At 36.0% G+C, this 14,148-nt stretch overlaps 1 protein-coding gene across 1 annotated transcript in view; it reads left to right on the top strand.

Annotated features, from left to right (window-relative positions):
* LOC131962693 (sodium channel protein type 2 subunit alpha-like) overlaps positions 1 to 14,148 on the top strand; it is a 65,809-nt gene that overhangs the window by 23,351 nt on the left and 28,310 nt on the right. The window contains 7 exon segments of the mRNA XM_059327688.1: positions 926 to 1,017; positions 4,284 to 4,529; positions 5,323 to 5,386; positions 6,731 to 6,872; positions 8,194 to 8,400; positions 11,429 to 11,719; positions 13,232 to 13,573. Coding sequence (XP_059183671.1) covers positions 926 to 1,017; positions 4,284 to 4,529; positions 5,323 to 5,386; positions 6,731 to 6,872; positions 8,194 to 8,400; positions 11,429 to 11,719; positions 13,232 to 13,573 — 1,384 coding nt within the window.

Raw genomic sequence — 14,148 nt, 5'->3', positions numbered from 1 at the left:
TTTAATAATTCTGTGTCTTTTTTGGTAATTCTGTCTTATTTTAGTAATTTTGTGTCTATTTTTTGTTAATTCTGTCTGTCTTTTGGTAATTTTGTGTCTTTTTAAATAATTTTGTCTATTTTTTAGTAGTTCTGTGTCTTTTTTTAGTAATTTTGTGTCTTTTTTTGTAATTGTGTCTTTTTTTTGTAATTTTGTGTATTTTTTTTTTTGGTCCTTTTGTCTTTTTTTAATAATTTTGTGTCTTTTTAAATAATTTTGTCTTTTTTTTTGTAATTTAGTGTCTTTTTTTTAGTAATTTTGCATCTTTTTTTGTCAATTCTGTCTTTTTTTTGGTAATTTTGTGTCTTTTTTGTTAATTCTGTCTTTTGGCAATTTTGTGTCTTTTTTTAATAATGTTTATTTTTTGGTAATTTTTTGTCTTTTTTTTGGTAATTCTGTCTTTTTTGTAATTTTGTGTCTTTTTTTAATAATTTTGTGCCTTTTTTGGTAATTCTCTCTTTTTTTAATAATTCTGTGTCTTTTTTTAATAATTTAGTGTATTTCTTGGCCTCCAGCTCCAATAACCCTGCTAGTTTGTCTCTTGTGTGCTGATTCCTGTTGATGCTGCTGTGCTGTGTAGTAACTGTTTATTTGATCCTGCAGGTATATAACAGAGTTTATAAACCTAGGCAATGTTTCAGCTCTGCGCACGTTCAGAGTTTTGCGAGCTTTGAAAACGATCTCAGTGATCCCAGGTAAGGCCGCCGGCGCTGCTGCTGCTCTGCTGCCATTTGTCCTCTGTGCGTGACCATTTGCCGTTCCCTCCTCTGCCCCTCCCCCCTCCTCTTGTCTCGTGTGTGTGTGTGTGTGTGTGTGTGTGTGTGTGTGTGTGCCTGGTGTGTGTGTGTGTGTCCCTCCCCCCTCCTCCCCCTGCCTTCCCTTACAGATATGTCACAGAGTTTGTGGACCTGGGCAATGTCTCAGCGCTGCGAACCTTCAGGGTTCTGCGAGCCTTGAAAACTATTTCAGTCATCCCAGGTGAGATGACCCAGCGCTAACGGCTAACGGCTAACGGCTAGCTCGCAGCTCGTCTCACTGTTAGCTTAGCGTGATGACGCCCGCCCGGCCCGGCCGTCGCCGCCCCCTCATGCTGCCTCCGCCCCCCCAAAGGCCCCATGATAAAAGCTGGAATCTGGCTCAGATCTGCACAGATTGACAGGATTCTACGCTTTTAGTTTACTTCCTTTAAGGCAGAATTCTTTTCGGTTGAAGTCTATTCTTGCCTTGGGAGACTCGAAGCCGATTTTTATTTATTCTATTTGTTTTTCCTTTTTGCATGAGACATTGCAAAAGCCGATTTTCTGGTGGCAAGCACCCCCGTGTGTGTGTGTGTGTGTGTGTGTGTTAATAGGGCTCCTCCTTACCTTGTTTCTCCTGTGCATGTCTTGTTCAGTGTTGTGTGTTATTATATGGTGAGTGGTGGTTGGGTAACACATTTGTGCACATCACAAACTAACAGCAGGTCATATGTAAACCATCATTGGCTCACAGCGTACACATGCACATCACATATTCACTTTAACATGCCAACAGGCTCTGGTTCTGCGGCAGTGCACATGTTTTTATGTTTCTATGCAGAGCTCTGTGCACGCGGGGCGGAGAGGCTTCCAGAGGGAAGTTTTAGTGGGAAAAAAGGAGCTTTAATGTGAAGAATAGTCACCTAAAGAGCAGATTAACTGGTTAATTGTTGAGAGATAGAATTTGCATTTGAAAAACTTTTAGATTTGCAGAAAATACTTTTAGATTTGCAGAAAAAAAAATCTTGGATTTGCAGAAAATACTTTTAGATTTGCAGAAAATTTGATTTGCAGAAAAAAATTCTTGGATTTGCAGAAAGTAGTTTTAGATTTGCAGAAAACACTTTGGGATTTGCAGAAAATACTTTTTGATTTGCAGAAAAAAAATCTTGGATTTGCAGAAAGTACTTTTTGATTTGCAGAAAATACTTTAAGATTTGCAGAATACACTTTTAGATTTGCAGAAAAAAAAATTCTTGGGTTTGCAGAAAATACTTTTAGATTTGCAGAAAATTTGATTTGTGAACAAAATTTGCAGACAGAAGTGTTTAATGTGAAGAATAGTCACCAAAAGAGCATATTAACTGGTTAATTATTGAGAGATAGTGAGAAGATTAAAGTCTGCACAATAAACAAGAAGCTGGAGAGAGTACGGGGTCAGATTTGAGTCTTTATTTTGCAGTAAAACAGAAAAAGGTTTGAGAGCAAAGTTATCAACAATGCAATCAAAATATATTTTATTGCAGGAAAATTACTTTTTGATTAAAGATTTTTGCAGATCAGAAAGTTTTCACAAATTGTTTCACCATTTGAAACTGCAGAAACAACTCTTCCATTTGCAGACAAAATTCTTGAATTTGCAGAAAATACTTTTAGATTTGCAGAAAATATGTTTATATTTGCAGAAAAAAATTCTTGGATTTGCAGAAAGTACTTAAAGATGTGCAGAAAATACTTTTAGATTTGCAAAAAGTACTTTTAGATTTGCAGAAAAAAATTATTGGATTTGCAGAAAATACTTTTAGATTTGCAGAAAATACTTTTAGATTTACAGAAAATACTTTTGGATTTGCAGAAAGTACTTATTGGTTTGCAGAAAATACTTTTAGATTTGCAGAAAATACTTTTAGATTTGCAGGAAATACTTTTAGATTTGCAGAAAATACTTTTAGATTTGCAGAAAACACTTTTAGATTTGCAGAAAATGCTTTTTAGATTTGCAGAAAACACTTTTAGATTTGCAGAAAACACTTTTTAGATTTGCAGAAAACAACTTTTAGATTTGCAGAAAATACTTTTGGATTTGCAGAAAATACTTTTAGATTTGCAGAAAACACTTTTAAATTTGCAGGAAATATTTTTGTGATTTGCAGAAAATACTTTTACATTTGCAGAAAATACTTTTACATTTGCAGAAAATGCTTTTAGATTTGCAGAAAATATTTTTAGATTTGCAGGAAATACTTTTAGATTTGCAGACAAAATTCTTGGATTTGCAAAAAATACTTTTAGATTTAAAGAAAATACTTTTAGATTTAAAGAAAATACTTTTAGATTTGCAGAAAAAAAAATCTTGGATTTGCAGAAAATAGTTTTAGATTTAAAGAAAATATTTTTGTGATTTGCAGAAAATACTTATACATTTGCAGACAAAATATCTTGGATTTGCAGAAAATACTTATAGATTTGCAAAAAATACTTTTGGATTTGCAAAAAGTACTTTTATATTTGCAGAAAATACTTTTAGATTTGCAGAAAATACTTTTAGATTTGCAGGAAATACTTTTTGATTTGCAGAAAATACTTTTTGATTTGTAGAAAATACTTTTAGATTTGCAGAAAAAAATTCTTGGATTTGCAGAAAGTACTTAAAGATTTGCAGAAAATACTTTTAGATTTGCAAAAAGTACTTTTAGATTTGCAGAAAAGCATTTTTAGATTTGCAGAAAATGCTTTTGGATTTGCAGGAAATAGTTTTGAATGTGCAGAAAATACTTTTGGATTTGCAGAAAATACTTTTAGATTTGCAAACCAAAACTTTTTAAATTTGCAAAAAATAATTTTAGATTTGCAGAAAACACTTTGGGATTTGCAGAAAACAACTTTAAGATTTGCAAACCAAAACTTTTTAGATTTGCAGACAAATTCTAGTTGCAGAAGAATGTTTCGATTTGTGAACACATTTTTTCAATTTGCAGACAGAAGTGTTTGATGTGGAATAATACATTTTAAATCACAATTTATTTGATTTTTTTCCACAGAAGTAACTCCAAAGTAGCTCTAAAGTTATAGGAAACATAAAAACAAACATCAGCTGCAGAGCGCTCTGATTACCAGACTTTAATCAGAATAAAAACAGGACTTAAACAGCTCCAGAGAGTGAGAGAACAATGACTCAGTCCTCCTGCACACAACTCTGTGTAGAAACACAAAGACGTCCTCGTTGACTTTGTGCACATCTGATCTTTGTGCACTAAAAACAAAGAGCTCTTCTCCAGTAACATGGTGCATTAAACCCCAGCTCTGTAACGTGTGAAGCTGGTGGTTTATGATGACGAGCCGTCTGATCCTGTATGAGCCTCATACAGGATGGTGGGCTGCAGATCTGCTGGCTGCTTGCTACTGTGATCTCCTCAGCAGCTTCTTCTCTCTGCAGGCTCCCGGCGGTAGTTATCAGACACTAATCACGCCGCCATGTTTGCTCTCTCCTCCTCTCCCCGCCGTCAGGCCTGAAGACCATCGTGGGCGCTCTGATCCAGTCTGTGAAGAAGCTGTCTGACGTGATGATCCTCACCGTCTTCTGCCTGAGCGTCTTCGCCCTCATCGGCCTGCAGCTCTTCATGGGAAACCTGAGGCAGAAGTGTGTCCGCATCCCGGACGCCACCAACGCCACCAACGCCACCAACGCCACCGCCGGAGACATGATGCTGTTCAACAGCACGCAGAACTGGACCGAGTACATCAACGACGACCGTGAGTCTCTCTGCACCAACGCTTTTAGTGTTTGGGGATGACTAATGTTTCTAATCACCACCTTGTCTTTTTATGCTCATTTTCCATTTGTTTTTTTGGTCATGTTCTGTCTTTTTTTGGTCAATTTTACGTATTTTTTGGTAATTTTCTGCGTCTTTTGGTAATTTTACATATTTTTGGGTAATTTTCCGTCTTTTTTGGTAATTTTACGTATTTTTTGGTCATTTTCTGTCTTTTTTTGTATTTTTTTGGTCATTTTACGTATTTTTTGGTCATTTTCTGTCTTTTTTTGGTCATTTTCTGTCTTTTTTAGGTCATTTTCTGTCTTTTGGGGTAATTTTTTGCATTTTTTTTGTAATTTTCTGTCTTTTTTGGTCATTTTTGAGTCTTTTTTACGTCATTTTCTGTCCTTTTTTGGTCAATTTGTGGGTTTTTTTTGGTCTTCTGTCTTTTTGGAAAATTTTTACAAATATTTTGGTCATTTTCTGTCTTTTTTTGTCATTTTCCACTTTTTCCTACCTAAAACCAGTCTTGGTCTTGGTCCTTTCTGACCCCTGAGGACCACCTGTGGATAGTGGACTTGCGGACCACCAAGGGTTAAATAAAGTCTGAGGAGGTTTTGAGGAGAAACGGGATGACTAATGTGTCTAATCACCACCTTTCTCTGCTCTGAACAGCCTCAGGGTTCACATGTGTCCCCTCGTTGATCTTTCTCCTCATATATCCGCTCGTCTCTGTCTCTCTGTCCCTCTGTCTGTCTCTCCGTCTCTCCATCTCTCTGTGTCTCCTCTAGGAAACTACTATTACCTCCCGGGCCGCAGGGACGCTCTGCTCTGTGGGAACGGCAGCGGCGCCGGGTAAGGCTTGACATGTTTTATTTATAAGGCCAATTAGACGCAGCACAAAGCTGAGCACACAATTAGTGTCGACACTCGCCACCGCCGCATCACAGGAGGCTAAACTGAGCTGAACCGAGCTCTGAAACGCACAAACTTCTGCCTTTTAGACCCACAAACACTAAACATGAGTGAATATCTGCAGCAGAAGCTCTTAAAGCTCCAGTTTCTACCTGCTGCTGGAAGGAGACGTAGGAGGATTCACTGTTTACTGTCATTAAAAGAGTCTGATTCAACAAGTTTCATAACAGCTGGTTGACTTTGTTACATAAATATATATTATATATAGCATCATATATCAGATCTATAAGTGCTGCAGCTCTGTGGAATCAGATTTAATATTTAATTCTGCAATTCTACAATGTCATTTAGCAGTCTTTTTTGGTAATTTTACGTATTTTTTTGGTCAATTTATGTCTTTTTTTGGTCATTTTGTGTCTTTTTTGGTCATTTTGTGTATGTTTTTGGTCATTTTCTTGTTTTTTGGGGGAATTTTCCGTATTTTTTGGACTAAATCTGTGTCTTTTTCGGTAATTCTGTGTCTTTTTTTTGTAAATTTGTGTCTTTTTTTGGTGAATTTGTGTCTTTTTTGGTCATTTTCTGGCTTTTGGGGTAATTAAAAGAGTCTGATTCAACAAGTTTCATAACAGCTGGTTGACTTTGTTACGTAAAGTCTTTATATATAGCATCATATATCAAATCTATAAGTGCTGCAGCTCTGTGGAATCAGATTTAATATTAAATTCTACAATTCTACAATGTCATTTAGCAGTCTTTTTTTGGTAATTTTTGTGTATTTTTTTGGTCATTTTCTGTCTTTTTTGGTCATTTTACTTATTTTTTGGTCATTTTTTGACTTTTTTTGGTCAATTTGTGTATTTTTTGGATATTTTGAGTGCTGCAGCTCTGTGGAATTAGCTCAGTCATGGTTAGGAGGAGCAAGATGTGCAGAATATCACAATTATAATGCCAGAAATCATTACAAATTAGTTTTTTTTCACTGAATTTCTGTCATGTGACTTTTTGTCTCAGCAGAGTGATTGATATCTTCCCAGTTGCACCAAAGATCACAGAATTTAATGTTTTTTGCAGGATTTGGTTAATGCATATGGTTTATTTTTGGCGACATTTTAAATGACACATGTAGAATAAAGTTTTATTAAAAAAACGTCACGATGAAAGCATAGAAGTAGATCCAAATATTTACGAGTTAAGAGCATTTGAGGTAGTAAATAAACATTTTATGATGATAATTATGCTTTATGGTATATTTATGGTAATTATTTTACTGTCGTTTGTTGTCAGACTGTGTCCGGAGGGCTTTGAGTGCCTCAAAGCGGGTCGTAATCCGGACTACGGCTACACCAGCTTCGACACGTTCAGCTGGGCCTTCCTGTCCCTCTTCAGACTCATGACCCAGGACTACTGGGAGAACCTCTACCAGCAGGTCCGTACAATAAACCAGTACACACTGGTCAGGGGATCTGCTGTCACAAACCAGTACACACTGGGAGATCTGCTGTCATAGTCAACATGTCCTTTCGAGCTTGCAGAAAGTGTCTGTTTTTTCAATTTTTTTGCTTTTTTGTTTTGTTTTTTATTTATTCATCTGTTAATATTTAAACTTGTTTTTTTTTTTTATTGCTTGCATGTTCGAAATAAAGACAATCAATCAATCAATCAATCAATCAATCAATCAATCAATCAATCAATCAATTTTATCATAAAGGTTTTTTATTATTTTTAAATTTTTTATTGTGCAATAATACAAAACAGTGACATAGACAGACAGGGAGTGAATATTTAATGACGAAAATAATGGTGTGTGTGTGTGTGTGTGTGTGTGTGTGTGTGTGTGTGTGTGTGTGTGTGTGTGTGTGTGTGTGTGTGTGAGAGTCAGTTATAGATCTAGTAGTTAAGTATTTATATATGATAATAAATATTATGTATCATTATTAGGCAGAGAAAGCGGTACTACTAAAATGTAAATAGAATAAATAAAAAATAATAATAATTATTAAAAAAATAAATAAATAAATATATACATACAATAAAACATAAAATATATATATTTTTATATACAATATAATATATATTAATAATATATGTATATTGATAAAAGATATATATATACATTTTAATAAAATATATATATTATATACATTTTAATAAAAAAAATATATTTTAATTAAAAATATATATAAATAAAATATATATATATATATAAAAATAAAAAAAAAATATATATATATATATTAAAAAAATATATATATATATATTTAACAATAAAAAAAAATTAAAAAGGGAGCATGCATGAGCAACAATAATACTAATAATGATAATTACAGGAGAGAGGAGGAAAATAAGACAAAAAAAAAAAACCAACAAAGAAAAAAGAACAACATGATGATGTGCTTTCTTTGATAATAATGGGAAGAATGATAGCAGCAAAGACAATAATAATAATAATGCTAGTGTCAATATTATGATAAAGTTATTATGAAGCAGTGTTTGTGTGATTAAACCTGTTTTTCTCCAGGGTGTGTCATGCTGCAACAGCAGCCGGTGGCTCATATAAAAACTGTTTGTTCTGTTGTTTGTTCTGCAGAAACACAAAGCAGCAACTTGACATTTGAACCAAACAAAGAGAAGAGCTCGTCGTGTTGTTTCACAGAGAATAACAGGAGAATGACGTGTGTTTTTAACCTCCTCATGACGTCAGTAGGTTTATTAAATTAATAAAAGTTTTATTTTTTGTGTTAATCCAGACTCTGCGTGCGGCCGGGAAGCCCTACATGATCTTCTTCGTGCTGGTGATCTTCCTGGGCTCCTTCTACCTGGTGAACCTGATCCTGGCCGTGGTGGCCATGGCCTACGACGAGCAGAACCAGGCCACCATCGAGGAGGCGCAGCAGAAGGAGGAGGAGTTCCAGGCCATGCTGGAGCAGCTCAAGAGGCAGCAGGAGGAGGCGCAGGCAAGAATCTTTCTCTCTCCTCTCCACAAACAGTGGACAGTAGACTTTCTTTTTTTGGTCATTATACGTCTTTTTTGGTCAATTTGTGCCTTTCTTTGTTATTTTCTGTCTTTTTTTGTCATTCTCTTGTTTTTGGGTAATTTTCCATATTTTTTGGGGTAAATTTGTGTATTTTTTGGTCATCTTGTGCCTTTTTTTGTAAATTTGTGTCTTTTTTTGGTGAATTTGTGTCTTTTTTGGTTATTTAATTTTTTTTTGTAAATTTACATATTTTTTGGTCATTATGCGTCTATTTTGGTCAATTTGTGCCTTTTTTGTCATTTTGTGTCTTTTTTGGTCATTTTCTGTCTTTTTCTGTCATTTTCTTGCTTTTTGGGCAATTTTCCGTATTTTTGGGGGTGAATTTTTGTATTTTTTGGTCATTTTGTGCCTTTTATTTTGTCATTTTGTGTCTGTTTTTGGTAATTTTCTGTCTTTTTCGGTCATTCTCTTGTTTTTGGGCAATTTTACTTATTTTTGGGGGTACATTTTTGTATTTTTTGTTCATTTTGTGTGTTTTTGTAATTTTACATATTTTTTTTGTAAATTTGTGTCTTTTTTTGGTCATTTTGTGTCTTCTTTGGTAATTTTACATATTTTTTTGGTCAATTTATGTCTTTTTTTGGTTATTTTGTGTCTTTTGGTCATTTTGTGTCTTTTTTTGGTCATTCTCTTGTTTTTGGGTAATTTTCCGTATTTTTGGGGTTAAATTTGTGTCTTTTTTGGTGAATTTGTGTCTTTTTTTTTGGTCATTTTGTGTCTTTTTTTGGTCAATTTGTTTCTTTTTTTGGTCATTTATTGTCTTTTTGGTCATTTTGTGTCTTTTTTTTGTCATTTACTGTCTTTTTGGTCAATTTATGTTTTTTTTTGGTGAATTTGTGTTTTTTTTTGGTCATTTTCTGTCTCTTTTTGGTCATTTTGTGTCTTTTTTTTGTCATTTTCTGTCTTTTTCTGGTCATTTTGTGTCTTTTTTTTTGGTCATTTTCTGTCTTTTTGTGTCTTTTTTTGGTCATTTTGTCTGTTTTTTTGTCTTTTTCCACTGGAGGACGTAGCGTCTGCTGTGAGTGACGTTTCTCTCTGCTGCCTCGGGCCTCACGAGTCTTTGGTGCATCTGCAGAGAGGAAAATAGTCGCTGGTTGTGTTTGTGAGCTGCTGCTGCTGAATGCAGCCATAAATAATGACATAATGAGTTGTGATTGTCAGCTTCAGCTGCAGGCGTTCAGCATCAACAGTTCAAGTGTATTTAAAAATACATGTGCCAATATCCACTTTTCATGCACAGTTACTTAACGTCCTCTTTAAAACCAATTGACATGAAAGCATGTGGAACACTAGAAAGACACTCAGAGACACTGGAGCGTTCAAACGCTGCTCAAACGCTCCCAGTTATGAATTAATAACTCGACATCAGCTTTAAGTCATCATGTGGAAACAACGGTGAGATAGAAACAAGTTCTGTTGCTCAGAGCTTTTAAACACAACAACAAAGTTGTAACAACGATACAGGACACTGCCTGCCCGCACTACAAGACTGCAAAACAGTTTCTACCATAGAGCTGTGACATTATTAAACTCCACTCCCACTCTACTGCCACACTGATACTCCCCATCTCATCTCATACACACACGATTGCACTATTGCACTATTGCACTTAAGGACTTGGACTTAGATATATATCTTATTTATACAGCATTGATAATGTTGATAATGTTGATAATGTTGTGTCTTGTTGTGTTTTGTGTTTTGTTTTATTCCATATTGATATAAATATCAATATTTTGTACTGTGCAACTGGTGGAGGACTGCTCCAAACAAAATTTCGTTGTCTTGTACAATGACAATAAAGTTCTATTCTATTCTATTCTAACAAAGAGCAAAAGAAACACATCAGAGACGTGAAATTATCCCTTTTAACCATGAAACTTTATAATTTTACATATTTTTTTGTAAATTTGTGTCTTTTTTTGGTCAATTTGTTTCTTTTTTTTGTCATTTATTGTCTTTTTGGTCATTTTGTGTCTTTTTTGTCTTTTTTTGTCATTTTTTGGTAATTTTCTTGTTTTTTGGGGAATTTTCCGTATTTTTTGGACTAAATCTGTGTATTTTTTGGTAATTTTGTGCCTTTTTTGGTAAATTTGTGTCTTTTTTTTTGTGAATTTGTGTCTTTTTTGGTCATTTTCTGTCTTTTTTGGTCATTCTCTTGCTTTTTGGGCAATTTAATGTATTTTTGGGGGTAAATTTGGGTCTTTTTTGGTCATTTTGTGTCTTTTTTTGGTCGTTTTGTGTCTGTTTTTGGTCATTTTCTTGTTTTTTGGGGAATTTTCCGCATTTTTTGGTCATTTTGTGCCTTTTTTTGTAAATATGCGTCTATTTTGGTGACTTTGTGTCTTATTTTTGTCAATTTGTGTCTTGTTTTTGGTAATTTTACGTCTCTTTGGGTAATTTTTTGTCTTTTTGGGGGGATTTTGTGTCTTATTTTTGGTCAATTTGTGTCTTTTTTCAGGTAATTTTACGTCTATTTTGGTGATTTTGTGTCTTTTTTGTCAATTTGTGTCTTTTTTTGGTCATTTCACATCTTAATTGTCTCTGCAAATGTGCAGACCGTCTCCTCCTTGTAAAGCTGCAGATTTGACCCAGAAACAAAAGAAAAGAACCACATTTGTGTGTCAGAATCAGTTGATGCACGTGGCAGTAAATCATCTTTGTGCAGGAGACCCTGATGAATGGATGCTTCTTGGCTTTTAACAGCATCATTTCCACCTTGTTGACTAAACAAAAAGCACGTTAATTCGCCCAGAACCACTTTAATAAATGCAAGAATTCATCAAATGTTTTGGTTTGCATGCAAACACTCAGCCGTCCATATTTAGAAGGTGTGTGTTTGAGTGTGTCTGTGTGTGTGTGTTTGCTGCTGCTGCTGCTGCTCTCAGCTGCCAGGCGCCCCGGTCGCCATGACAACTGTGTTGTGTCTCTGTGATTGGCCGGCAGGTTGCCGCGGCAGCAGCAGCCAAGGAGAGCGGGGAGTACAGCGGGCGAGGCGGCGGCGGCGGCCCCACCTCCGAGTCGTCCTCGGGGACGTCCAAGCTCAGCTCCAAGAGCGCCAAGGAGCGCCGCAACCGCAGGAAGAAGAGGAAGCAGCGCGAGGAAGAGGAGGAGCGCGCCGCCAGGGACAAGTTCCACAAGTCGGAGTCGGAGGACAGCATCAAGAGGAGCAGCTTCCGCTTCTCCATCGACGCCAACAGGCTCTCCTACGAGAAGAGGTGCTCCTCGCCAAACCAGGTGAACTACAGAAAACACCTTATAAACTCACTGAAATACACAATAAATATAATAAACCAGGTGAACTACAGAAAACACCTTATAAAGTCACTGGAATACACAATAAATATGATAAACCAGGTTATAAAGTCACTGAAATCCACAATAAATATGATAAAACACCTTATAAACACTCAGATATCCACAATAAATAAGATAAAACATGTTATAAACACACAGAAATCCACAATAAATATAATAAACCAGGTGAACAACAAACATCTGTCAGAAAAAACACCTTATAAACACTCAGATATCCACAATAAATAATATAAAACACGTTATAAACACTCAGATATCCACAATAAATAATATAAAACAGGGGAACAACAGACATCTGTCAGAAAAAACACCTTATAAACACTCAGATATCCACAATAAATAATATAAATCAGGAGGGATTTCTCCTTTATATGCATCTTTTATTAGAGCCTGATTGATATCCACAATAAATAAGATAAAACACGTTATAAACTCACAGATATCCACAATAAATATAATAAACCAGGTGAACAACAAACATCTGTCAGAAAAAACACCTTATAAACACTCAGATATCCACAATAATTATAATAAACCAGGTGAACAAACATCTGTCCGAAAAAACATGTTATAAAGTCACAGAAATCCACAATAAATAATATAAATCAGGAGTTAATTCACCTTTATATGCACCTTTTATTAGAGCCTGACTGATATCCACAATAAATAATATAAATCAAGACACTTTATGAACACACAGATATCCACAATAAAAAAGATAAATCAGGAATTAATTCACCTTTATATGAACCTTTTATTAGAGCCTGACTGATATCCACAATAAATAATATAAATCGGGAGGAATTTACCTTTATATGCTGCCTTTTTGTCATTTTTCACATATTTTTTGTCATATTGTGTCTGATTTTGTTCATTTTCTGTCTTTTTTTGGTCAATTTGTGTCTATTTGGTCATTTTCTGTCTCTATTTTTGGTAATTTTACATCTTCTTTGGTCATTTTGTGTCTTTTTTTGGTCAATTTGTTGCATTTTTGTCATTTTCTGTCTTTTTTCTCAATTTGTCTCTATTTGGTCATTTTCTTTTTGTCATTTGTGTCTTTTTTGCTAATTGTATGTCTTCTTTGGTCATTTTGTGTCTTTTTTTGGTCAATTTGTTGCTTTTTTCATTTTTTATGTATTTTTGGTCATTTTCTGTCTCTATTTTTGGTAATTTTACGTATTCCTTGGTCATTTTTTGGTCATTTTACATCTTTTTTTGGTCATTTTCTGTCTTTTTTTTGGTCAATTTGTCTTTTTTTGGTCAATTTGTCTTTGGTCAATTTCTGTCTTTTTTTGTAATTTTACATCGTCTTTGGTCATTTTCTGAATTTTTTGGTGACTTTGTGTCTAGTTTTGGTAATTTTACATATTCCTTGGTCTTTATTTGTTAATTTTCTGTCTCTGTTGTTGTCTTTATGTCTCTCTCTTTTAGTCCCTGCTGAGTATCCGTGGTTCCCTGTTCTCTCCTCGGAGGAACAGTCGGGCCAGCCTGTTCAGTTTCCGTGGTCGAGCGCGTGACATGGGCTCGGAGAACGACTTCGCCGACGACGAGCACAGCACGTTCGAGGAGAGCGACAGCCGGCGCGGCTCGCTGTTCCTGCCGCGCCGCTACGAGCGCCGCCTCAGCGCCGTCAGCCAGACCAGCCTGGGGGCGCCGCGCGTCCTGCTGCCCGCCAACGGCAAGATGCACTGCGCCGTCGACTGCAACGGAGTGGTGTCGCTGGTCGGAGGAACCTCCGTCACCACCTCCCCCGTAGGTCTCCTGCTGCCCGAGGTGACTGTTGCTACTGCTGCTGGTTCTGTTGCTTTCTAGTGGTTCTGTTGCTTCTGTTGCTTCTGTTGGTCCTGTTGCTTCTGTTGCTTCTGTTGGTCCTGTTGCTTCTGTTGCTTCTGTTTCCATCCAGACGCTCCACATTTCATTCCTTCGTTCTGTTGCTTCTGGTGGTTCTGTTGCTTCTGTTGGTCTTGTTGGTTCTGTTGCTCCTGTTGCTTCTGTTGGTCCTGTTGCTTCTGTTGCTTCTGTTGCTTCTGTTGGTCCTGTTGCTTCTGTTGCTTTTGGTGCTTCTGTTGCTTCTGTTTCCATCCAGACGCTCCACGTTTTATTCCTTCGTTCTGTTGCTTCTGTTGGTTCTGTTGGTTCTGGTGCTTCTGTTGCTTCTGTTGCTTCTGGTGCTTCTGTTGGTTCTGGTGGTTCTGTTGCTTCTGTTGGTTCTGGTGGTTCTGTTGGTCCTGGTGGTTCTGTTGCTTCTGTTGCTTCTGTTGGTTGTGTTGCTTTTGTTGCTTCTGTTGCTTCTGTTGCTTTTGTTGCTTCTGTTGCTACTGTTGCTTATGTTGCTTATGTTGCTTCTG

This window comes from Centropristis striata, chromosome 24 (genome assembly GCF_030273125.1).
Source record: "Centropristis striata isolate RG_2023a ecotype Rhode Island chromosome 24, C.striata_1.0, whole genome shotgun sequence".
Lineage (NCBI taxonomy): Eukaryota > Metazoa > Chordata > Actinopteri > Perciformes > Serranidae > Centropristis > Centropristis striata.
The sequence above is the reverse complement of the archived record's forward strand: the minus strand, read 5'-3'. Positions and strand labels throughout refer to the sequence as shown.